We start from the raw sequence: 26,712 nt of genomic DNA on the forward strand, positions 1-26,712 counted from the left end.
GGCCAAGGGTATGCTGTCTGTTTGCTGTATTCTTGGAGAAGAGAATAAAGCTGTTCCAGTGTTACGAAATATACTCCTGCACGGATTGCCTCTGGCACTCCTGAGCCTGCACGGGATGGAGGTGCTGAACCATGTGAGAGGAGTGACTCACCAACTCAAAAGCCTTTCCTGTCTTCCCCACTACCACCGGTAGAAAGCTTGGCATCCTGTAACCCAGCAGGTAAGCAGTACTACACACCTGGTAACAGGGGAATCTCCCAGAGGGGGAGGGGAGGGGGGGGGGGGAAGGTGGAGAAACACTGTTACACTTAATTAAAACAATATCTACTTTGAGTAACGCCTTGTTAGACTTAACATCCTTCACAGCCTGTCTGCTGACAATATTTATACATTTGCATATCTTCTACAGCAATTTAAACAGGGGTGATACAATATTTTGTATGTTATATCATGTTGCTAAATTTACACTCAGATATAAATGGCAAGGACAATAATAATAAACATGAAAGAATTAGGTTCAAATAAATAACCTTTATTAAAGAAAACAAAGAAATAATTGTAAGCACCAAAACTGTGAGTATGTTGTTACATAGCTTGGATAAGAGAAAAGTGATTTTGGGACTGTGTACAAGGTATTTAAACATGATAGTAAAAAAAAATTAAATGCAAAGCAATTCAATTATTAGAGGATGCACTAATTTAAAAAAAAAAACAAATGAGGCAGAAAGGCAAATCAAATGTTTTTTTTTTCTCACTTCATAGTATTGCTATATATAAATGCTTGCTTACTTAAAAAAATTATACTTTTGTCACATAATAAATACTTTTGATTAATTGAGCATTATATGGTATTGTAAATTGTCACAAGTCATCATTTACAATACAATGTGCATTTTAAATGTTCGGTTATTAAAGTGATTTACTATCTTATAAAGTCGAGCACAATGTGCTAGTGTTAATTTCAGTTTCATATCTTATGATATTGCACAAAGCTAGTAAATGATCAGTCAACCCGTCCACTATGACTATATATCCATACAGATTAAAACCGGTTAAACAGATTAAAACATTACATTCTTTAATGACAATAGGCAGTGCACAAAAAAACATAATAAAAAGATTATCTTTATATTGGCATCCCCGTCATCCATTTCCCTCAAACAATGCTAAAGATAATGCCATTTTAGGCAGAACACAAATACAAACAAACACTTATGTGAAAAACTTCAGGTAGAAAATATGCAAGATTGCATTTGTTCCACAAGTCTGACTGAGGATTTAAACAATGCTTCTCGAGAGGACTTTGCTGTACTGTTAGAAAAAACAGAACAAGATGCAACTCTTTCTGCTGGAGGGCACAGTAACCAGTACAAAGGAAATCAGTTGCATGCAGGCTCAGCAGTTCATTAATATATAGCATGCTCACCAGTAAAAGATGGGTACACCTCATTGCTGTGTGTTCTGCGAACTCTAGAATGTCATCTACTTGGTAATGAATCCTTGAAACAATCCCTAGCAAGTATTAAAAAATAGCGCGTAAAGGAATACAACACATTAATGCTGTGTCAACAAATCAAGCGAATGTAATGAAATTCATAAAATGAATTTATTATGTGGATTATAATTGGATGCCATGCAAGATTTAATTACTGTACCCATGAGCTTCACATGCAGTAGGTGTGTGGGGATCAGAAAATCCTCCAAAATGTGAAATGCAGTTCAGAGGAGGGGGGATATATAATTAGTGATGCGCTTTGCAAATTTGTGTGTTAATTTCTTAAAAATATTGCCTTTTCGTAAATTTTTTACAAAAAGTTACAGAGCAACATTTTTACCAATTTTGCCAGAATTTTAAAAAAATGTCATGATCTAAAAAGGTCAAGTTACATCAATTTATAATCATGTGACCTGCACACTGACTTAATATTCGTCTTTTTTTTTTTGCGAACCGTAATCATTTTAGTGGAAAAAACAAATGCAAATTCTGCCTGGTTCCCGAACTGTGAGGGGAAGATGATTTTGCACATCTGTCGTTATAATATTCAATGATTTCGTCAACTCCTCCCTCACCGTCACAATTTCCCAAATCCCATCGGTCACATGTTTCCTGTTCTACAAATGCAGATCTCACAGCATCAAATGGCAGAATGTGTGCTTCATGATGCATTGTGGGAACCGCTAGCATTGGATAGATTATACTAAGTGACTAGAGGAGTTTAGTCTTAGAATAAAAAAATCTATTTCCTGGGCAACCCAGCAGAAACAAACATACACATGCAGGATTTTGTAGACATTATAATCTCTGAGATAAAATATGAGCGACAATTTTAACCTTTAACCAACTGTATTTCAAGGGCCTTGCCAAACATACTGCACAGCCTTTAATCCAATGGCAGATTGCCATATCAGAAACGAGTGAATACAGATAAAAATACATTGCCTTATAAGAGGATGGCGTTCCGATAACAATGACACATTTGTCTGCCCCGATCAGCCACTTAACCTGTAATATTAGAAGCAGCAGCAGGCAAATCACAATTTTAAACATATTACTCAATCCCTTGTCTGCTAGATGCTTTGCAGTACTCTCAGGTAAAGAGGCTAATGACCAAAGGTCCAGGAAAAATGAAGCGGTGCAACTCCCATGCAGGTAAGGACACAGACCAGGACAATGACACTCAAGTGTAGGCTTTATTGACACCCGACAGCCCCTAAAACCAATCTGACGCATTTCGCACTAATGACCAAAGGTAACAGGTCATCTGCTTTCCTCTTCGGAATAAAGCCTTTTTACAAGACAATTCAGCTTTTGAATGGAAAGCATGAATTTAGTTTTATTTAGACCACAAAATACTTTTATCTTTGTTCATAAGGGCAGCAGCCAGCATCCCAATTACAAGAACCTACCATTATATCCTACTGTACCTTAGGAGCAGTGGATGCTGGGAGCAAAGTGGAGGCTGCTATTTTTTATTCAAATGTAAACAGACACATATGTTGCTTCTTTTGGTAATATTTTCATCAATGAGATTAATGACGTTTAAGAATCATATAAAGTAAACTACACAATTCAATATATAACATTTTCATTTCATCCAATATTACTGCTTTTGGAACAGATACACATTGGTAAAGATCCCCAACACAGATGACTAGCAAGTAAGTGAACAATAAATCAATTTATAAAGTACTTACGACAAACCTCACTAAATAAATATATGGATTTTTGTATTAGATTTATCTTAACATTTACTAGGGTGATACGTATTGGTTCAATTTAAAATATTGTAATAAAAAGTTTTACCAAGAAAATAAATGACTTGCAATTATGGCTTCCTATAGCTGTAGATCCTTGATTCATGACACAGGACGGCTTACTACATCACACTGCTCTAGACCAGCAAGGAATAACAAACACATGGACCATAAACTAATTTCTCCTACAATTTTCTGAAGACATATTGAAGGCAAAACAGAATGTGCCTTTTTCTTGGTAAACATGGAAAGCACAGATATGTAGGAACCCATGTAAAATTCTCGCACTTAAAATGAATATAATATAACCCTCCTTCCCCCCCCCAAAAAAAACAAAACAAAACCGTATGAGATGAACCAACGAAGTAAGATAGTTGGCAGGTATACAAACCTATTACAGATTTAAATATCTGTATACTTACAGGAAAAAAAATGCAAAACAGACTTTGGATCTGAAGATGCGAGGGACATTTACCAAGTGGTGCTAAAACGTAAGTAGGGATTTAGGTTTTCGGTGTTTTTCTCACCAAATCAGAGTATTATTTCTCCCTAGGGTTTTCATTGCATTGGGGGAAAAAATAAAATAATTAAATTTGGTATTTATCAGTGCACTTTTTATTTTCATACTCCCCTGTGATGCCTTAGGCCGCGCGTATAGTGCCCGGGACGGGCGACGACACCTGTCGCCGCTAGCAAAAGTTATATTTCGCTTTGCGGCGTCGCGTGCTTACTGGCATTTGATTGGTTCAGGGGCTGTCACATGAGGCGACAGCCCTTGAAAAATCAAATATTGCCAGCTTCCAAAATACGCAACGCCGCTTCGTCGCGCTTACTATAAGCGCACGCGGCGGCAATGCATTTGTTTTTGGGCGGCGTCGCCCGTCGCGGGCACTATACACACGGCCTTAGTCTCCTACGTATGACTTGGCTGCCACAAGAGGTGGAATTTAATCAGTTCCGTTTTTATCGGTTTTAGTGCAAAATGATCAGTCGGTAGTATAGTGTTTTCCCTAAACATAAGGCACCTTTTACAGCCCTTTTGCTTGAATGGGCCATAGAGTGCCTTACAGTTGAGCACCACTTAGTAAATGGGCCATTTTACATTCTGGGTCAGGACCCAAAGCAAGCTGTAGGGTGTGTCACTTTATTATCCTGCGGTCATTAGCAGGCTCTCAAACTCTAAGCTCATTGTCACAGGTTTACAGGAAATGGGATAGAAATAGGTGGGTATAATGTATTCCCACAAAGTAAAAGTTCAGATGACCAATAGTATTGAGAATGCCAGACAGGGTACAGTTAAGGAAGCCTAGCCACTATAACATACTGGTAGACACATATTTACTAAATTACCGTAGAACAACTTTCCAACTACTGTATTACCCTGAACCTCTTTGGGGCCAAATAATGTTGGTCTGCAGTGATGCAAAAAATATTTGTATCTTCTAATCTATTTGGCTGTGCTCGGACTCTGAATTTCATCATAGCATCAAAATCCAATGACATGAAAAATAATATCGGTGTCCCCTATTTTCACCAAAACAGCAAGACCAAAAAGTCAGTGGAAAATAGAGCCGTACCTTTGATTAGGTAAAAGGAGAAGCAACCTTGATAAAGTAGGACTGTTCTTTAACTCCTTTCCCAATGTTTCCATTCTGCATTAATCACCTTTAGAAGTGAATGCAGAGACATGTTAAAGAGCAGTGATACATAATCACAGAGGCTTTTCTTTTGAACGGATTATTGATTTTCAAACAAACGTGAGATTTAGCCATTATTGATCTACATATTTGGATGGAGATGTAGATATTCAAAATTAACTTCATAACCACAGTCCCATTTGGCCACTGCAATTAGCCATAACTTGTTCAGTAACAGGAAATCTTTCAATTTAACAAGGCATCTTTAAACGACCATGTAATTCTTCAGAAGATATGGAATAAAGTCCCACTATGTCAAATTCAAAATAAAGGAGAGCTCTGGCCAATGTAACAACTCACCTGCTATATAACATGTATATAATGATTTAGTTAATTATTTGATAGTAAAGTCCAAAAATTATACAGGATCAAACACCAGGATAAGCTGAACTACTTTTGCAGTAAATATATACAGTAGCAAATTGTCTTGGTTGTAGAAGTTCTGTTTATGTGTGTGTTTAAATTATTTACACCTACAGTATTGACTCCAGAAGCACTTGACCTCCTAGACTTGCACTTTTACTGTGTTTCTAATTCTCCCAATAAACCACTTAGATTGTAAGCTCTTCAGGGTAGGTACACGTCATTTACTTGCTTCTCTTGCTGCATACACTGTTGGCGCTATAGAAATACAATTTTACATACATAAAATCTACAGCGGGGCCCTGAAAGATATTTACTATAGTTCTTGGAGGCATTTAGAAAAGGCACAACACATTACAAATGTGATTTGTATCATAAAAGATGTGCAAAAAAGTTAAATATTAGTTCTAGAAGCAAAAATAAATATAACAACCCCAATTCTGCTGGAGTCATCCTTGCTTTCCTCCTCCCCGAAAAGAGAGCAAAACTTAAATGCTGCTCTTTCAATATATAAATAGGTTTACTTTATGGTTCAGACTTCTACATACCAAATTAGTCATTGATAATTTCAAGTAGTTCCATACTACTCAAACCCTAATTCCCCCTCCCCCCCACTACACTGCATGTTGTATGAAGAAATATTATTTTTGTTAAAATCTTACAATTAGTGCTAAATATCACCACTTCTTTCATAGTGTAATAACTATTGGGAAATGTTAAGAAGTACTTAAAATCCCACTATAAGTCAGTCACAATTCTGTTACTGTTCTTAGGGTGAGCTTCAACTCAATGCAGTGTAATGTGTTGCAGTTCCAGTCAGCACAGACAAGAGTTATGATATTTCCTAAAAATATTTGCATAGGATAAATTGGTGGAATTATGAAAAAATTACAGCACAAAATGATCCGAAAGGGAACTTAAAAAAAAATTGTGGCAATGTCAAAGAATATACAATAGATTAAAACAGATTCATGATTTCTTAGTGATTTCATGTTTGAACTGGGCATGGTACATTTTAGTCGTAATAATAACCACCAAAAGAAAATCTCAAAGATAAAATAGATATGCAGCAGGATAGATTAATAAGGCCGTAATGGCATTGAATGGGGTTATATTGTGATAAAAAACAAACAAACAAACAATGCATTTGTTTGATAAGATCACTAACCTTATTACATGAAGGTTATGGATACATTATTGAATATAACACCTTGCATTAATGAAGAGAACATTACATCAGCAAAACATATAGCAGAATATTTAAATGCTTTCTTTCAGACATTTGCCAGCAGAACATGATGAATGTGATTAGGAATACACCATATCAATTAAAATATGATTGTTTCCAGGTTGATTGTTTACATCACCAACGGTACATAATCCGGTAACAAATTCTCAGAGTTGTATAATCCTACAATAATGCAAACAAATAAAAGTAAGAGAATCCTCAAGTTCTGGTGGTGGCGAAGTCATATTTAGTTCATAAACTATTCACATTTCAACTCCATATCTGTGTAACAATGATCACTCCACTGTTGATCACTCCACTGTACGAAACTGATTACCACTATTTGTGAAGTTGAACATGAATAAAATACAAAAAAATAAGTGTTGGAGAAGCTTTTATCCTGCCTACTAGTTAGTTAATAAGCCTATACAGAAAGACAGGTCAGTTAATGTCAAACTAGAATTAAAATGAATATTTGTTTGGGCTAGTGAGGTAAACTTGGGACTTGTGACCACAATGTTTTTCTATATTACGTGAGCTACACAGATGAGGTGCACTAAGTAGCTGGGGATAAAGTGGATTAACCTTAATTTATGGGAAACAATCTACTTGTACAGTCACTTGACAGCATAGCATTGATTTTTTAAGAGAGTTACAAAGTGCCCATATTCAACTCTGTATAGAATGTGAAATGCCCACTTCATGGAAAATGCACAACCCAGTTAAAAAATATATAGATATCTAAAACACAGAAAAATAATACTAGTTTTCCTGAACAATGTATAAATATTGATAAATGTTGCATTTTCCTTCAGAACATCTGCAAGGAAAGTCGAAAATATTGCATACAATGATTAAAACATGAAAAGCTATCAAACCAAGAATAATAAAATGTAAAAAGTTTTTTTTTAAATTAGTAAAAATGACAAACAACTTGCTCTTTATTACACAGCGCATAGTCAATTACTATATTCATAGTAACAGTGACCTGCTGAACTATATCATTTAAAGAGCATGGAACATATTCTCAAAACAAACACACTACAGTAGTCTGGAAGAGAACTAAAGTATGCTTTTCATGTGTACCCTGTTGTTTTAGGCAAAACTAGCCTAACCGTGCCTGCTGGTTTTTGGGTCTATTTTTCACTATGGTTGCCTCTTAACAATGGTCCCATCATTAAAGAAATATCTTTTTCAGTGGAATCGATCACTGCATTCCCTTGGTTCCTTAATATATAGTAAACAGAACATGAACTACTTATCGTCAATACAGTGTCTGATACTGTTGATGTAAAAGAAGCCATTGACAGTCTAAAATAAGCTTTCCTTGACTTTTTCTTCAAGCTGAATGGATTCAGTGCATCCAGTGGTAACGGTTTTTAAGCTGTGCTTCGTAAACTCTAACTTAAAAAATAAGTGTATAATCAATAGAAAGATTTTATCTTTAAAAAAAAAACAAAAAAAAATACCCTTCCCCTTAACTGGCCAAACATATTAAGGTAAAAAAGTGCTTTGAAAGCAGGGAAAATGTCAGAAAATCCATCCTGGATGAAAGGTCAAGAACTAAATTAAATATAATTTTGCTCCATCAGTAACTTATTTCCAATGAATTCCCCAATATTACAAAAACTTCTGTTGATGTGGCCAAAGTATTTTCTTCCCGGTGTATGTTCGTTCAGCTGATGCTACTTCTTGTGGACTTGCCTTGAACCTCTTTTCCTCCAGGATTATTGTATCGCAGTAATTGATTTCAATCACCTGTTTATATACAGAAAACATGTTAAATGGAGTGAAGATAATAACCACATTTATTTTATACATTTGGCTAGTCCCAACATGCAATTAAATAAAGTTGCGAGTCTGTCAGATTGACACATTTCATTCCATACTAGCTTTAAAATGTAATTTTCTTAGTCTCTCTCCTATTTGCTGTTGGTATGAGGGAAGGCAAAACTCCTGCAAACTGCAACCAAAATACTTATGAAATACATTTTGAGGAATTTTATTCAAGAATCTCAACAATTTCTCAGGCTGCTGTGCTCCACTGGGCCAAAGCAGATTGCTGAACAATTTGTTCCATGCCTCCGGAATATATGAGTAAAGCCATGTTTCCATGAATATGGGGTAACATGCCTGGTAAATTTCAGATTATAGACCTCTCACAAATGTAAAATGGAGGTAAGGTTAACAATAATAATAAAAAAACTGTGCCAAAGATATAAAATGAAATGTAGGGAATTATTACCGTTAGTTTTCCCAGTCTGTGCAGGGCAAACTGTCCTCTTCATCCTCTGACTCCGGTGATGCTTCCTTAATCCGTCTAAGTGCTTCATGAATGCTGCGTGTCAGAGGGTCAGTGTCTGGTAGAAGTGTGAAAGATTCCCTTAAAATCTCTGCCTGAATTTTCTTCAATTTAACCCCCTTCCTGATTTGTGCCAAAATGTTATTGCTGTCATCCTCATCTGGGAAAGGAGCTAAAGTTCGCTGCTCCGCCTTTTTCAGATGAAAACTACCACGTTTCAAGGAAGCGAGTACTTCATCCATTGGTGAACTTACTGGAAAAAAAGGAAATTACATTTTTATATGGAAAAAGTGAATATTCTACTCTTAAAGCAGCAGTCCAAGCTGCTGTTTTTTTTTTAAATTGTATTTTTCCCTTTAATATGTGCATTAATACAATCCACACAATAAGTAATTAGCTAAGTTGCCAATCGATCGGTGAAGATTCAGCTCGGAGTGTTCACTAAATGGCTGCAGAGGAGTATTCTGCAGTCAAAGGAACACATTTACATATTAATATGACAAAGTTCTGTGGGGAAGATCATGTGACCAGGCAGTCACTAAATACAATTGGTGCACTGCTAGAGAGAGGGAAGGGTTCAAAAAGGGATGTGCCAGAGCCTGTTTCAGAAGAGGAAGGGGAGGCGACTTTGTAAATGGTTGCTATTGAAACAAAAAATGCTTGTTAAATTATAATGTATTAAAAATGTAATTCATAGTAGTTTAAAACAAATTCTACAACTATTTTCTCATAGTACAGAACTGATTAATTTAAAAAAAAAAAAAAACACGTGTAGGATATTGCTTGGTCTGCAGCTTTGAACCATTTTTTTCTTTTACATTTTTCTTTCCTCTTTGAAATGGCATCACTCCCTCTAAAAGTTCATTGGACTGTTTTAAGTAGGAGAACGGAGAAAGAACCTCTGAAAATCCCTGCTATATGGGCTACAACATGCTAATGAAGATTTAATGTTATGTTCATCATGTCTTTCCTCTTACCTAGGAGGCAGAGCCAATAAAAAGTAAAGACGAGACAAGCAAGAGTCACGGAGGAAAGAAATACCAACAATAGCCTAGTAGGAGTATTGCCAACTTTCTGTAAGTGGCCACGCTTTAATCCTAAAAGCACCGGAGAAGCTCCTCCGGCACGTCATGATCATATGATCGAGGCATCCGTGGATGACGCAAAGGAGAGAGATGATGGTCGGCCTGTAGAGCGCTGAACATGATCCCCCTAGCAAACATGCAAAAACCTTTGATGTAGCTGAAGCTACTAAGTAATGGGGTCCCTGGCGTGCCAGACCTCAAGACATACTAGCTACCATGGGGTCAATATGATTTGTTCAGATGAGAGCACGATTGTAACATTAATAGTTCTAGTATATGTTGATGAACATTGCACTTTTAATCTCACTCTTGTCTGTACCACCAATATAACATTCCAAGACTCCCAATCCTAGTCCTAAACTCCAAATGTGTATTCTTGTAAATGTACTGGTTGATTTAAAAAAAAAAAAAAACACTTTACAATACCTCTACTTTTCTGTATGCCTTCTAGAGTTTCTATTTTCTTCAATTTTTTTCTGGCACTGAGAAGTTGACTACTGTCAAATAACTGGGACAATGGGACACCTCCAGTCTTTGGAGGCCCAGTTTCTTCCGGCTCCTTCTTAACCGGGATGACCCTGATCTCTAAGGGCTCAGCGCCATCTTTTGGAGGTGGAGGTGGTGGTGGGGGTGGTGGCGGTGGGGGAGCAGACACGGGTAGGGAATGGGGTTGTACAGTATCAATTTCTGGTTCAAGTCTTTTATGGGTGAAAGTGGGGAGAGAAGTCATTGGTGGCAGTTCAGAGGTAATGCCTTCAGGAGGTAATACATTATCTTCAAGTTGTGTTAGGCCCCTTAGCTTCTTGTTCAAGAAAGGCTGGAACACTTCTGGGCCTCCCTCATTGGATATCTCCTCTGTCTGAATGCTAACAGAGAGGGATTGAGGCTCATCAACACCAGGGGTTACACTTGTGTTTTTTCTTCTGGCATGAGCCAAACGCAATCTGGTCGATTTAAGTATCACTTGTCCAGGATGGTGCTAAACACAAAGAGATCCATAAGTTAGTAAATTATACAACTATATATTACATCTTGGTAAATAAACATAAAAACATAGATAAGGGCAATTTCCCTACTCAATACAAAATAATTGACTAGTAGATGTAAGGCTTTTTATGTAGTGTGTCCTACCCCTGTGGGGTTGCACAGTGCACATTGTTTTGCACTGTTTGTCTCCAACACTGCTGCATGGCTGTTAAAGTATTTTTCTTTAGTGGAGAAATTGTAAATACTTGAACAGTCTCCCATCCATACAATTCAAAGCATAGTCTCTGAAAAATACTTTCCATCTATACTGTACCTCATCAGTATGTAACTCATGGTAACACAAACGTATTTGAAATTCTCCATCATGCTTCCCCTCTCCCTTCTTTTTGCAAGGATGTACATGTTGATGTTCTTAAGTCTTCAGTTATAAGGTTTTTGATGTGAACCATGTACAATCCTTACTGCTCTCTAGGGACATAATCCACTGGATAGTGTTCTAGGAGAGGTCTCACTAATTATTTGTAAACATATTACCAATCATCCATACCAAGGTTACATTGCTAGGCCTTTTATACGTCCCTAGTTATATTAAAAAAAAAAAAAAAAAACACTCCTTCCACTTTCGTGTGTGCAGAACAATATTTTAAAAAAAAAAAAAGGTTTTCTGCCTCTATTTATTTTGCCCAAGTAGACAGTGGCACATTTTATGCAAGCAACCATAAAAATTAGAAGAGATAAGAATCTAACATTGTTCACACCCCTTTCTGGTGTAAATGCTACTGAAGATTTGGGCCATATGCAAAAAGGTATTTTTTCTCTCTCAAATCCAGCAATATTATAATATCTCCCAGGAGAAAGTGCCAGGAGGCACTTTAGGACATATTCCCAATCATACTGTATGTAGCTAGATCACAAGTCTTCAATATGGAACTCTAAAGCAACATATTTGTAATCCATATATAATCACAAAAACAACCTCATAATGAATAAAACCCATGTAAAATTCACAAAATAGCTACATATTCAAAGAAAAGAATGAAATAAAAATGCATATTGGTCTTTGTTACCATCAGAGAAAGGTCATTTGTTCATAAACATCTATCGGGAAGCCACTAGATAATAACGTGCTAGTCAGTTGAGGGAGATAGGTGGCTGGTAGATGGGTGCAATTCTCAGAAGAAGGGGAAAGCAGAGACAGACTTCAAAACTAAAATGCTTGCGAGATTGGAATGACATAGAGCTTATGTCCCACTTACAAGTATCCCGGTTCATTTTTTTTCTCCCAGCTATTCTGGTGCAAAAACATTGTGGTGATATTTGTTTAAAACATCACCTGTTGCAGTTCTTTAAAAAATGCAATCCTGGTAGCTAAAATTTGGTATTTCGCACTCATTTCTTAATTCACTAAAAGCACCTAACAAGTGCAGTATATATTGTACGTTTCAGGATATGTTATTGACCTCCTTGCAGCTAAACTTTCATTCCTAAATTTGCAAAGCCATCTACCTTAAATTATAAAAATCAACCAATACTAACCTGTTTAAATGTGCGGAGCCTGTCCAACGTTTTCTGTCGCTCTTGGCTAAACCAAGTGCTTTTTTGTTCCTCATCTTGTAGCTGGTCTCGTTTCTGAAAGCAGACAAAATAAATGTAAAAAAAGCTGTGTGTGCTGAGCACGCGCATAGTAAGTGAAACTTCTTTGTTTTTTGTCACATAAATTTTATTTGTGATGGTGATGTTTTTAATTAAAAATCACAAAACAATTTGACTTCCAAAACACAAAAGTTTGACCACATGTTTTAGCTATTTGCACATCTATATTTATAGTGACTGAATTATTTGTGTCTGCGTGTGTCAGTCAGTGTGTGTGTGTGTCTGCGTGTGTCAGTCAGTGTGTGTGTGTGTGTGGTGTGTATGTCTCTCTCTGCGACCTACACCCACCACGACGTAGCTGCGGACAAGGAGAACTCTGTCTGAGTCTCCTCCCCCGGCGGAGCTGTGGGCTGTGTTTCCTGCTGCAGCCAACCCCCCAGCGGAGGTACGGAACATGGGAGGTGCTCGGCAGCTCACAGGGTGGGGGTGGGGGGGGGCGGGGGAGTAGGCACATCACTTGTGGGCGCTGTTCGGCGCATCACTGGGGTGTGTGTGTGTCAGTCTGTATGTATCAGTCAGTGTATGTCAGTCAGTGTAGGTGTGTGTCAGTGAGTGAGTGTGTATGTGTGTCAGTCCGTGAGTGAGTGTGTATGTGTGTCAGTCAGTGAGTGAGTGTGTATGTGTGTCAGTCCGTGAGTGAGTGTGTATGTGTGTCAGTCAGTGAGTGAGTGTGTATGTGTGTCAGTCCGTGAGTGAGTGTGTATGTGTGTCAGTCAGTGAGTGTGTATGTGTGTCAGTCCGTGAGTGAGTGTGTATGTGTGTCAGTCAGTGAGTGAGTGTGTATGTGTGTCAGTCAGTGAGTGAGTGTGTAGGTGTGTGAGTGAGTGTGTATGTGTGTCAGTCCGTGAGTGTGTGTGTGTGTGTCAGTCAGTGAGTGTGTATGTGTGTCAGTCAGTGAGAGAGTGTGTAGGTGTGTCAGTCAGTGAGTGTGTGTGTCAGTCAGTGTATGTGTGTCAGTCAGTGAGTGTGTGTGTGTTAGTCAGTGTGTGTGTGTGTCAGTCAGTGAGTGTGTATGTGTGTCAGTCAGTGAGTGTGTATGTGTGTCAGTCAGTGAGTGTATGTGTCTGAGTCAGTCAGTTTGTGTGTCAGTCAGTGAGTGTGTATGTGTGTGTGTGTATGTGTGTTAGTGTGTGTGTGTCAGTGTGTATGTGTCAGTCAGTGTGTGTGTGTGTATGTGTCAGTCAGTGTGTGTGTGTGTGTATGTGTCAGTCAGTGTGTGTGTGTATGTGTCAGTCAGTGTGTGTGTGTGTGTGTGTGTGTGTGTGTGTGTGTGTGTGTGTATGTGTCAGTGTGTGTGTGTGTGTGTGTGTGTGTGTGTGTGTGTGTGTGTGTGTGTGTGTGTGTGTGTGTATGTATGTGTATGTGTCAGTGTATGCTTCCTGCGGTTTCTCGCCTGAGGATAGCTGGCCAGCTCCCCCGCAATGATCCTTCTCAGATGCCCCACCGAGAAGCACTCCTCTCTCACCCCGATACCCTCCATCAGGTGGTTAAGTCCTGAAACCAGGTTCCGGATGTGAAGCTGTAGCTCGGGGGGGCAAGGAGGGCAGCTCCATGTCCCCCAGCCCCGGGATCCTCTTCTTGTCCGGCCAGCTGCAGTTGAGAGCCTGCAGGTCTCCGCCAGGTAGCAGCGGGAAGAGAGAGGAGAAGGCCGGGGCCAGGAATAGGTGCGGGGAGATCGGGACCAGCAGCAGCAGCGCCCACATCACCTCAGCCATGAAGTTCACCCCATCCACTCACCCCCCGCAGCTCACCACGAACAGAGCCTTCGACTGGTTGGCAGCGCCGGCCTCGAAGCTGGAGAACTCCTTAACTTGGAGGGCCCCCGCGGAGAGCAGCAGCAGTTCGGCGCAGCCGCACCAGTGCAGGATCTCGGCACTCGTTAGCTGTGACGGCGGTGAGTGTGTTGAGCGGGGGGGGGGGGGAGCAGAAGGGGGGAAAGCCATCCTCCTCATTCACCCAGCAGCGCAAGGAGGTCTCCGAGCCGCCCGTGAGCGTCACCATGGCTACCGCGCATGTCAGCGGGCAGCAGCGGCAGTTAGGAATGGTGGCCGCGGACGTGTGGGAGGAATGGCATGCGCAGGGGGGCTCTGTCTGAGTCTCCAGCCCGGCAGAGCGCGCGGCTGGGACAGAGAGCGGTCAGCGGGTTGTAGCAGGAGAGCCGGTCCCCGCTGCCCCGGATGCCGCCCGTGCCCATCTCCACCTGGGGGAAATTGCGGCCGTTAGGAGCGGCGCCGGCGGCGCCGCATATGTCATCGGCCATGTGGGGGGAGCAGCAGCCGTTAGGAGCTTCGCCGGCGGCTATCGCCTCCGCCGCATCTGATTTGTGGAGCGGGTGTGATGTCAGTGTTGGGGTTGGGGTTGGGCTGAGCCAGAACACAGCCTGGCCTCAACTGCCAGCACTGACGTCACATCCGTTTAATTTCTGTCTCCACCATCCATTTTTGCCCCAGTTCGAATGAGGTGCCACTAAGGAAGTTTCACTTCAAAAAAAATTATGAGATTTTCTTTTTGCCATATGGAAACATGTACAACAGCATCACTGTTTGCACTCACATTTGCTGTCTTCTTCTCATACCATTTATGTTTAAATCACACCTTTCCCAAAAAGGCACCATGATTTACAATCTCAACAATTGCATGATCTAAAAAGTTCAACCATCTTCAGCACCCCTTGAAACGGTCATTGTTTAATTGTTACATTCTCCATTTGTCAATTTATTAGATGAAAAAGGTACAGTTATCAAAATTTACGCTTGGAAGGGATTGCAAGAAATGCACTCTTAAAAGCAGTTAAGGACCCTGAGCAGCCAGGAGGAGGAGAGCACAGCTCATGAAAAAACAGAAACCAGAATGAAGTGCCGATAAAAAGGTAAGATTTATTCTTTTCAGGAATTCATCAACAGCAAAGGCATTAAACAGGAGTGATCCTCTTACGCGTTTTGGGCTGTTCAAGCCCTTTGATAAAGCGTTTGAACAGCGCGAAACACGTAAGAGGACCACTCCTGTTCAATGCTTGTGCTGTTCATGAATTCCTAATAAATCTTACCTTTTTAATCGGCACTTTATTCTGGTTCCCGGTTTTTCATGAGCTGTGCTCTCCTCCTTCTGGCTGCTCGGGTTCCTTACCTGCTTCGTATATCAAAATGGAGACGCACACATCTTTCTGGGACTCCGGATCGTTCATTTGTGCTGTGAGTACTGACTTTTTTCAATGCTGATATTATTACCATCTATTTACACAAAGAGGGGCTATACAAAGAGGGGGCTATACACAGAGGGGGCTTAGGAGTGAGTGAAGTGGGGAGGGTCCGCATTCCATTGGGATCCAGCATATTCACCTGCCCCTTGTTTACTCTCCTTTCCCTCTTAGGCTGCACTTATAGTGCCTTGCGACATTGCTCCGAATCAAACACATTAACTCCGTCGCAAGCACTTATAGTAAGCACGATGGTGACGGAGACATCGCTTCAAATTTTTTTGAAGCCGGATCTATTTGATTTTTTTTTTAGAGAAAGTCGCCACATGTGACTGGCTCTAAACCACATTAGAGACTGCGGCCCACCCCCTTTCGTGACGTCACTGGCGACAGTCGCGGAAAATCTAATTATAACTTTCGCTGGTGGCGACGGCATCGGTCGCGTCGCCGTCGCTAGCACTATAAGTGCGGCCTAAGGCTGGGCAACATTGACTTGACCCCTATTGGATTTCAAAGAGATTTATTTGATTGAACATTCGCTAATTTCATCAAAGGGGCATCTTTTATCACATTACTTGTCAGTAAATACTACACTCACTAAAGCACTACGAATGGCAATGATCTAATTCCTGTTTATACTCTCAAGCTGGCGCTATATATACTTGGATTGCATCCATCAACTTGCTGCTGTAGTCTGTGAAGCACTAGTTTGAGACTGTCTCATTATCTCTCCACCCTTAAAAACATACAGGGCCACATTGAATAAGTTATTGCTATTCCATAAAACACCACACAGCCCATTCAAATTATTTGATATAGTTGTTAGTGCGCCTTTATGTATGATGTTCAGTTTTCAGCTACTCTTTGTGTTCATTTGAAGATCACATTGTTAAATACAGGCAATTTGCGCAATCAGAAATAAAGCTCAAAGACTCTATACTAATTATGCTTCTATCTGTCTTTTTGTTTACCTCCTCACTGTCTTCTATAGGGAGCCTGTTCTCAAATAGCTATTTATGTAATCTGCAGCTCTGTAAATTCTTGCCTATATATTAGGTCATCCAAGCTCCTATTGTATAAAAAGTAATTGGCATGAAATGTATTGGATAAATCCACTCTACTGTGTCAAGTTGTCATTTCTGGTAATACTATTTCTTACATTAATCAGTCATTGTGTTAGAAGTTTCTCAGGTTGTGGTTGCAAAAAGCAATTGGTCAGGAAACTGGAAAATGTACAATTATCTAAAGGTTATTTGTAATAATTGAGGGACCCAACTCACTAGTTGCACAGCATGATGCACTCTATGATCCTCGTCACTATGAACATGCTGCTGGATCTTTTCACTGTGCTTTGCAATGCAAATTTCCTGCAGAGACATAAAATACAGCAATCCAAAATCTCAGATAGGAAAGAAAATAGACATTATACATCACTAGCCTCACTAAAAGAAAAGACCACAATTGTATGTTTTACCGATAAGACTCACCACGGTAACTTATGATTTGAATTCATGGAGCATTTTCCTTACTAGTACTGTACAGTACATACAAAAGTTTGATTTACAAAATGAATGTTCTGTTGACTTACAGATTAAAAATAGAACTCTGAGGGTTTAGTAACAAACACAAAAATTCATAATGCACTGTAACCTGTTCCAATGGAAAAGGTCATGTAATTCGCTTATCAGTATAGTACATTAGTGAAATACTACAGTGCAATTCACTTTGTTCCTGCACTGAATATGTCAATGACTTCACATATACATGCAACAGGTTATCAAACTACTGTATTTATACTCTTCGACTTTTAACTATTTCAACACTGGAGAGGCCACAGATGTTGACATTTTGAAAGCTTTAGAGGGCTTCAAAGCTGTATGAGCCAGAAATGTCCAGTAGAGCAGTACAAGGCAAGCTCTTCCAGCACAGTAAATGTTAAAGCAACGATCTATGAATATATGCCCACTCCAAAAATGTGTTGTGTTGCATGAACATTGAATATGTAATACTTCTCTGCACTACTAAAGATTCTTCTATTTTATGAGCCAAGACCCACAGAAAGGTTAGTGGCTCCAATAAACAATTAAGAGCTCTGGACGCATGTTTACAAAGTTACATGCTATTTTACATCTAATGGCCAGACAATAATGCAACTTCTAAAGTAAGCTGCTAAAAACAACATGAATGGCAATTGTACCTTTTTAGTTCTGAGGTAGGCTTTCTTGGCTGAAATGCGGCCACGCTTTGCTTCCAGCTGACGCACTTTCAGATGGAGCTTTTGCAGTTCTTCCCTCTGTAAATGGATAGATGCTGCCATATCTTCAGTTGCAAGCATTGCCTCAATACTATCATACGTGTCATAATAAACCACATCATCTGTTTTCTCTAGAAATCAAGAACAGTCGGAGAGTTAAAATCAAGCACATATTAATAAAACAAACTATGCAATACATGTCTAATAGATATTTTAAATAATGCACGTAGAAAGATTAATACCCCAAACAGGCGGAACCAAGGAATTGACTTTCTACTGGATGGCAATTTATTAAATCCCCTTTACAAACCAAAAAGTAATTCAGGTAACTTCACCAGTATGTAAGTTTCTCAGGAAGCTGTGGGTGCCGAGAGCTTAAAATAATGCAGTTCAGCTCCGAATGACCAGTTAAAAAAAAAAAAAAAAAAAAAACAGGTGTTCGCTAGGTAGAACTGCTGCTTTAAACTTAGGCAAACTGTTCTATGTGAAAGGCAAAGTGCAGTAGGATTATGTAGACATGATGGTATATTGAAGAATAAATAGTTTGAGAAGAATTGTTTGTTTTTCTGTAGCAAGCAGACATAACAGAACAAAATGGTAAAAAGCATGGAGTCTGGAAGGTTCATGGAGGGGGAGCTCATCTTATAAAACAGATCCTCAACATTAAGAGCTCTATTTACTAAAGTCTCCCGGCTGAAAAACTAAGAGAAAACGAGTGCATCATTTTTTGTTTTAAAGATAAGGAATCTAAATGAAAGCAATGTGATTATTTCCTTTGATAAATGTGGTGTAATTCTTTGGCACTGGTCCTGTCCCAGTTTTGCAGTTGGGAGTCTTTAGCAATTAACCCCACTGAGAATCTTACGGGAGAAGCATTCAAAAGCAGATTTAAGTTCTTCAAGCAGAGTTCAAAGCACAACAAAAAAAGGCTTCACAATAAAGCAGAAACCTCAATTTCGGCTGTTGTGAAACCTATAGCATACTTTGTGCCCAGACAGATCGAAGAACTTTAGAATACAGGTGAAGTGCGCTAATACATTATAAGTGGACCAATTAAATCAACAATAAAGTGAATCAATAAAAAAAAATTATGTTGCTGAATATCTTTACATATAGTTTATGTGCATGTGTAGATAGAAATATATTAAATGTATTTGACTCAAAACAGTATTAAGTGATAAAATAAACATACAAGATATACCCAGGGTGAGAAAATGCAAAATAACAATACAAAAAAAAAAATGGAATATATATGCGAGATTCCAGTGATCAAGTGTAAAATGTAGACGGGATATAAAGTGGAATAGAGTCAAGGAGGAACACAGATGTGGAATTCTAAGTAGTCTCCTGGATTCATATGTTGCTTTTTACAACAGACAGACCAGAAAAAAATAAGCAAAAAAAGCGCCCAGAATCCACAAATGAAATTCAAATGTTTTACCAATATTGAAAAAACGAAATAAAAAAATAAAAACTTATACACATACAGTTGTGTGAAAAAGAAAGTACACCCTCTTTGAATTCTATGGTTTTACATGTCAGGACATAATAACAATCATCTGTTCTTTAGCAGGTCTTAAAATTAGGTAAATACAGCCTCAGATGAACAACAACACATGACATATTACACTGTCATGATTTATTTAATAAAAATAAAGCCAAAATGGAGAAGCTGTGTGTGAAAAACTAAGTACACCCTTACTGCTTCCATAGGAATTAAGATGCTAAGGCCTCGGTCCCGCTGCGCTCGTTGGCGCGGGCGGCGGGTCGCGAGTTCCCCACCAGCAGGGGAATCCTCGCGAGCCGGTCCCGGTCCCCACTGGCTGCACAGAGCACTACACGCTGTAGCGCGTCAGCCGCTGGAGACACCAGAGAATGGTGTTTTCTAGCTTTGACGCGTGACGTGTGTGGCTGTGAGACAATGGGGAGGGGAGGCTGCGGGAGGAGGAGAGGCTTCGGGGAGCGGGGAGGAGTGTGGAGTGAAAGCAGGTGAGTGCCTTTCTCTGTGTGTGTGTCTGAGTGCGTGCCTGTCTGTGTGTGTATGTGCCCGAGTGCCTGCCTCTGTCTGTGTGTGTGTGTGTGTATGAGTGCGTGAGTGCCTGCCTGTGTGTGCGCGCGTGTGTGTGTGTATGAGTGCGTGAGTGCCTGCCTGTGTGTGTGTGTGTGTGTGTGCGCGTGTGTGCGTGTGCGCGTGTATGAATGAGTGCCTGCGTGTGTGTGTTTAAACTTACCTTCCAGCTCCAGCCCGAGTCCGTGGAGGGAGGGGGGGGGGAGAGTAGCGGGTCCCTCCGCTCAAGCCACGCCCCCCCTCCCTGTCAAACCTCCCACCTCCCGCCCACCTCCCGATCAAACCTCCCACCTCCCGCCCACCTCCAGCTCCGGCTCCCGCTCCCTACAGACCGCAGATCGCGGTCTGTGTATCTCAGCGCACCGCCTGTCAGCAGCGCAGGTGCGCTGACTCTGGGAGCGGGGCCTTAGCCTAAGTAGCAGACAAATGCTGCTAATCAAATGCCCTTGATTAATTGATCATCAGCAAGTGTGACCACCTCTATAAAAGCCGAAGTTTTAGCAGTTTGCTGGTCTGGAGCATTTAGGTGTGTGTTAACACAATGCCAAGGAGGAAAAACATCAGCAATGATCTTAGAGAAGCAATTGTTGCTGCCCATCAAGGCCATTTCCAAAAATTTAAAGTCCAACATTCTACTGTGAGAAAGATTATTCAAAAGTGGAAAACATTCAAGACAGTTGCCAATCTTCCCAGGAGTGGACGTCCCAGCAAATTCACCCCAAGGTCTGACCGTGCAATGCTCAGAGAAATTGCAAAAAACCCAAGAGTTACATCTCAGACTCTACAGGCCTCAGTTAGCATGTTAAATGTTAAAAAAATTCATGACAGTACAATTAGAAAAAGACTGAACAAGTATGATTTGTTTGGAAGGGTTGCCAGGAGAAAGCCTCTTCTCTAAAAAGAACATGGCAGCACGGCTTAGGTTTGCAAAGTTGCATCTGAACAAACCACAAGACTTCTGGAACAATGTCCTTTGGACAGACAAGACCAAAGTGGAGATGTTTGGTCATAATGCACAGCTCCACGTTTGGCGCAAACCAAACACAGCATATCAGCACAAACTGTCAAGCACGGTGGTGGAGGGGTGATGATTTAGGCTTGTTTTGGAGCCACAGGACCTGGGAACCGTGAGGCCATTTGTCCGACAGCTAAAGCTTGGCCGAAATTGGGTCATGCAACAGGACAATGATCCCAAGCACACCAGCAAATCTACAACAGAATGGCTGAAAAAGAAAAGAATCAAGGTGTTGCAATGGCCCAGTCAAAGTCCAGACCTCAACCCGATTGAAATGCTGTGGCTGGACCTTAAGAGAGCTGTGCATAAACAAATGCCCACAAACCTCAATGAACTGAAGCAACGTTGTAAAGAAGAGTGGGCCAAAATTCCTCCACAACGATGTGAGAGACTGATAAAGTCATGCAAAAAACGATTACTTCATGTTATTGCTGCTAAAGGTGATTCTACAAGCTATTGAATAAGGTATATATAGTTTTTCCCACATGGCTTATGCATTTTGGCTTTATTTTTGTTACATAAATCATGACACGGTGTAATATGTCATGTCAGGTGTTGTTGTTCATCTGTGGTAGTATTTACCTAATTTTAAGACCTGCTAAGGAACAGATGATTGTTATTATGTCCTGATATAATATAATATAATTAATATAATATATATATATATATATATATATATATATATATATATATATATTTATATATATATATATATATATATATAAAACATTACCATTCTCTCGTCCGGTAAAGAAATGGACTCGGTTCAGTAATCATGAAAATCTGAAATTGGGCATCTGAATAGAAAGGATAAATCACCCAATCCGACGTTTCGGTCCTGGAATAGGACCTCTCTCAATGGGGTGAGATCCCTATTCCAGGACCGAAACGTCGGATTGGGTGATTTATCTTTTCTATTCAGATGCCCAATACAGATTTTCATTATTACGGAACCGAGTGCAGTCTTTCTTTACCGGACGAGAGAATGGTAATGTTGTATTTCTATTATTTGAGACTAGCACCTGTCTATATGAACCAGTACACTGAGTGCAAGCTGTGATGTTTGTGTGTATATGTATATATACACACACACACACACACACACACAGAGACACTTTCTGCCACAAGTGAATCAGAACATGTAGTTCAAAGTACCTTACTAGTAAAAGTTCCCTATAGAGAAGGCAGATGAAACAGATGCAAGGGGTCTCTGTGTCTCCGGACTTTCCACTAATTTGTGACTGTTAATTGTTCATGGAAAAGGTCCTGCATACCCCGATGATCCAGGGTAGAGTGGACACAAATGACCAAATGAGTGGTGCTGACTGGACAGGGATAGGATGCCTTGGTATGTCAGCAAATGACCATAGCTAGTCCCTCCTAGTCCTCTGGAATCCTTTCAGCACAACAAATATCAACCGTGATTGCAGGAACTAGAGGTAGATATCCTCTATGGAACAGCGCAAACACGGTGTAAAATCCAGTAATGCCAGACATCCACAGATGTCCCTTTACTTGGGACATCTGTGGATTGGAGCCTGGCTGGCTAAGACATGTGACTTGCACCTTCTTTCACCGATGTTCTACATGACTGCAGCCATTTGATCAAGCTACACTGGCATATACATCAAGAATGGAGGAGCCTCTGCTCGGATGCTTTTATTCCCACTTAGTGCCAGAGGTTGCAGCTGTGGATCCTTGGGGTATGCAGGACCTTTTCAATAATCCATCAGCCACAAATTAGTGGAAAGTCCGGAGACACGGAGACCCCTTTTGCTTCTGTTTCATCTGCCTTCTCTATTAGGAACTTTTACTAGTAAGTTACTTTGAACTACATGTTCCGATTCACTTGCGGCAGAAAGTGTTTACTTACTTGTTGATTTATTTTTTTATACATATTTTATTTATTTTTCTTCAATATCAGTAAAACATTTGAATTTCATATGTGGATTCTGGTCGCTTTTTGCTTGTTTTTTCTTCATATGATCAAAGAACTTTAAATACAGAAATGAATACGAAATAATCAATATACTTTGTGACAGAAATAGTTCTACACAACTACTAGCTTGATGTCATACATGGGCAGGTTCTTAACAACTACACGCAGCTGTCTGAGAGGAAATGTAAAGTGCCTTCTTCTGATGGCCACTAGGGGAATTGCTTTCTTTCTGCTGTGCAATGAGCAAAAAAAATATTTGGTACAGTGAGTCCTCGCTTACCAACATCCCGATTTCCTACGGATGCCTTATTCGATGCCGCACAATGCAGTCCACTGGACGCATTATCCGACGCCGGACCCGCTTATCAGACGGTCACCGCCGCCGATTAACATGGGACCCGCAATCAGACAGTCCCTTAACCGACGGTGATTAGCAGGACGCATTCCGCTGGAAAAACGAGAACCACCTGTACTGGGGGGCGGGGGGGAGGAGGAGGAGTTGGAAAGCAGTGCTGTATGTATAGAAAGCATGGTAGTCCACAGGGAGAAAACTAAAGGAGTAATCTAAACAGACAGAACCACGGTTGGAAAAGTCCAGGGCGCCTAAAATTTAACCCCAGGCGCCCGATGAGCGCCCTTACTGACTTGTCAGTTAGCACCGCAAACCGTAACCGCACTCTCAAGCTTTCATGCTTTGCGGCCGCAGCAGTGATTGACAGATCAGTCACCGCCATGCTGCATAGTGTGGAGTGTTGGGGCAAGGGGGGTTCAGAGATGCCAGCAGATAGCTTAAGCGCCCGAGAGCTGAGGGCGAGAGCAATCGTAAACTCTGCCCACCCTCTTATAACACTGTGAAGGGGAAGTCTGTCCTAGTGTGTGCGCGAGTGCCACAGTTTGTGCGTCAGACACAAAAACTGCCGACTTGTGGGAAGGTGGGACCAGTATACCGATTGCTCCACTGTCACTTAACGCAGGCTCCTAAAGTTTCTGTCCAACTCCTAAGTAATTTATATTTTTGTTCACCCCTGCTTGAACCTTACTTTTATAAGAGCACTGGGAGAACGTTTATGTCAACTATGTCGCAATACTATTTACAGCACGGGATGCTGACTGCACCCGGACAAAAATTGCTTTTAAATTGGTTGTGACTAATTTCTTACTATAAGGTGTGGATTAAAAACAATTTATACTGCATTCAAGACCGTTCAAAATGTAAAACTATTACATTAGACCACTAGCATTGTACATAGGTCTGCGCCCATTTTTCACACTTTGTTGATTATGTAACTCATAACAAAATTGTAAACAATTTGCCTTTGTCCCATCGATTAAATATGTACCATAGCTGTTCTATAAGTGATCACAATTGTAGAATATACCAAGTATATGTAAAATGTGGCACATTTGTAGGTAATTTATACATTGTATTGTATGTCTTTATTTATATAGGGAGAAAGAGTGGCTCAGTGAGTAAAAGGCACTGACTGGCACTGAGTTTGAAGCAGGGGTACCTGGCTGCTTGTGACCTTGGGCAACTCACTATCTCCCTGTGCCTCAGGCACCAAAAAATAGATTGTAAGCTCTACGGGGCAGGGACCTGTGCAAAATGTCTGTAAAGCGCTACGTAAAACTAGCAGCGCTATACAAGAACATGCTATTATCATATAGCGCCAAAAGTGAATTCAGCACTTCACAAAGAATACAGTACAGGGAGTTATAATATTACAATAAGTGCAGCAAAATCAGACAATAGGAAATGAAATCCCTGCCCCGAAGAGGCAGAGACAGCAGGTGAGGGAATATATGCTATAGATGGCAGTGCTTGGTCACAATGGGTGGTAGGAGGGACTGTGGGTGTGGGACAATAGCCATGAGTGCAGGTTATTGGGATGCTTGATTTGTGGGGCAAGTTTTAAGGTTGGTCAGTATTAAATCAGAAGGTTAACACCATTTGCATGGGAGGAGATGTATAGACACATTTTTTTCAGAACTGAAAAAACAAGTGCTCCGCACACCTTGTGGATTAAACAGACTTTGCATAACATGCAGACTGCACCTGATATCTGTCTTTTGATGCTTTCAAGTTGAGCTATTAGAAGCAGTTCTTCACACTTCAGAATCTCAAATTGAACTTCGTATAGCTGGAGCTGATGATCATAATAGTCTGCTTCTAATTGGTCTAGCACTGCTATAGCTTCTGTTCCACCCTGCAAGCTCTGCATCTGAAAAGACATAAAACATGATTAGCTGAGTACATTTAACAAAATCCTACCAAATAAGGGTAGCATTGTTCTTTTCATTTGTTTACCTCGCTGCACTTAGAGAGAATATTTTTCAAAACTTCTATTTTACATTTAAGTAAACAAGTAGTGTCCTTGAATAAGGAATACTAAAAGCATTGGTCCTGATGATACTATGCAGACCTGGAAAGGGGTGCCAACAATGTCGCAACTCAAGGTTTTCAAAGTGTTTCTCTATTATGTTTTCTGAGCTGGAGCAAAGCAGACCAAGAAAACATCTCTGTAGTACAGCAGATAAAAAGCACCTATAATTAGCAATTCCTAAAGCAGCAGTCCAAGCTGCCGGTTTTTTTTTCTTTCCATTTCTGTTTCTCTTTAATATGTGCATCAATACAATCCACACAATGATAAGTAATTAGCTAAGTTGCTGATCGATCCGTTCTCCTGTGATCGATTGGCGAAGGTTTGGCTCAGGGGTTCACTAAATGGCAGTGTCAGGCAGAAGAGAACCAAAGATGCAAAGTTCTGTAGGAAGATCATGTGACCAGGCAGTCACTAGATACAATTGATGCACTGCTAGAGAGCACAGGGCTCAAAAAGGGGTGTTCCAGTGCCTGTTTCAGAAAGGGGATGTGACTTTGTAAATGGTTGCTATAGAAACAAGAAATGCTGTTACATTATAATACGTTAAAACGTAATTGAGTTGTTTAAAAAAAATGTTACAAGTATTTTCTCATAGTAAATAACCGATTTATTATTATTATTTATTATTATTAGTTTTAAAAAAAAACGACATGTAGAATATTGCTTGGTCTACAGCTTTAAATGCTAAGTTATCAAACATTGGTCAAGTTAAAACTTTTAAAAAGAAAAGGTTCTTAATGTAGGTCTCCCCATAGTTTGGAGTGCCATACTTTAAATCTAGGGATGCCTGTCAAAGGAGACAATGGTGATAATTTAGTTAATTCCCAAGCGGATGTTCTTGACCAAAAATTCCCACTGAAGTCAATGGGGATTTTCAACCACAAAAAGGGACAGAACAGCTGCTTTGGAGTATATAGAATTACTCTACCCACCAAGCAGTTACCTTATCTTTTAGTGCATGTTTCTTTTGCTCCAGACATATTTCTTTTGCTCGCATCAGTTGTAGGGTTTCTTTGGAAACGCCATACTGAAGCTTCTCCATGCGTTCCACTGCAGCAGTCCATGCTGCCTTCCCAAACTTTTTCTGGTCTGCTCGTATCCGATCAAGTACAGCTACCAGTGAGAGAAAGAAACACATTAGAAACACAGGCGGATGTGAGCCTCTGCGTATGGGACCCTAGGTTCAAGTCCCACTTGTGTCTGGCCCCAAAGTAGATGGTAAAAGACCAAGATCTTTAGGGCAGGGATTCCTTATGAATGTAAATGCTATTATGTACAATTACCTG

The 26,712-nt window shown here is 40.2% G+C and overlaps 1 protein-coding gene across 1 annotated transcript in view; it reads right to left on the reverse strand.

The window, feature by feature from the left end:
• Positions 1-511: 511 nt before the first annotated feature.
• JMY (junction mediating and regulatory protein, p53 cofactor) overlaps positions 512-26,712 on the reverse strand; it is an 82,403-nt gene continuing 56,202 nt past the window's right edge. The window contains exons 4-11 of the mRNA XM_075590855.1: positions 26,370-26,539; positions 25,099-25,264; positions 17,964-18,151; positions 17,047-17,133; positions 12,454-12,546; positions 10,357-10,909; positions 8,789-9,098; positions 512-8,301 (exon numbers count right to left, since the gene is read on the reverse strand). Of these exons, the coding sequence (XP_075446970.1) occupies positions 8,791-9,098; positions 10,357-10,909; positions 12,454-12,546; positions 17,047-17,133; positions 17,964-18,151; positions 25,099-25,264; positions 26,370-26,539 (1,565 nt within the window). The 3' untranslated portion in view covers positions 512-8,301; positions 8,789-8,790. The remainder of the gene's footprint in view (positions 8,302-8,788; positions 9,099-10,356; positions 10,910-12,453; positions 12,547-17,046; positions 17,134-17,963; positions 18,152-25,098; positions 25,265-26,369; positions 26,540-26,712) is intronic.

Source organism: Ascaphus truei, chromosome 1 (genome assembly GCF_040206685.1).
Source record: "Ascaphus truei isolate aAscTru1 chromosome 1, aAscTru1.hap1, whole genome shotgun sequence".
In the NCBI taxonomy this organism is placed as follows: Eukaryota; Metazoa; Chordata; class Amphibia; order Anura; family Ascaphidae; genus Ascaphus; species Ascaphus truei.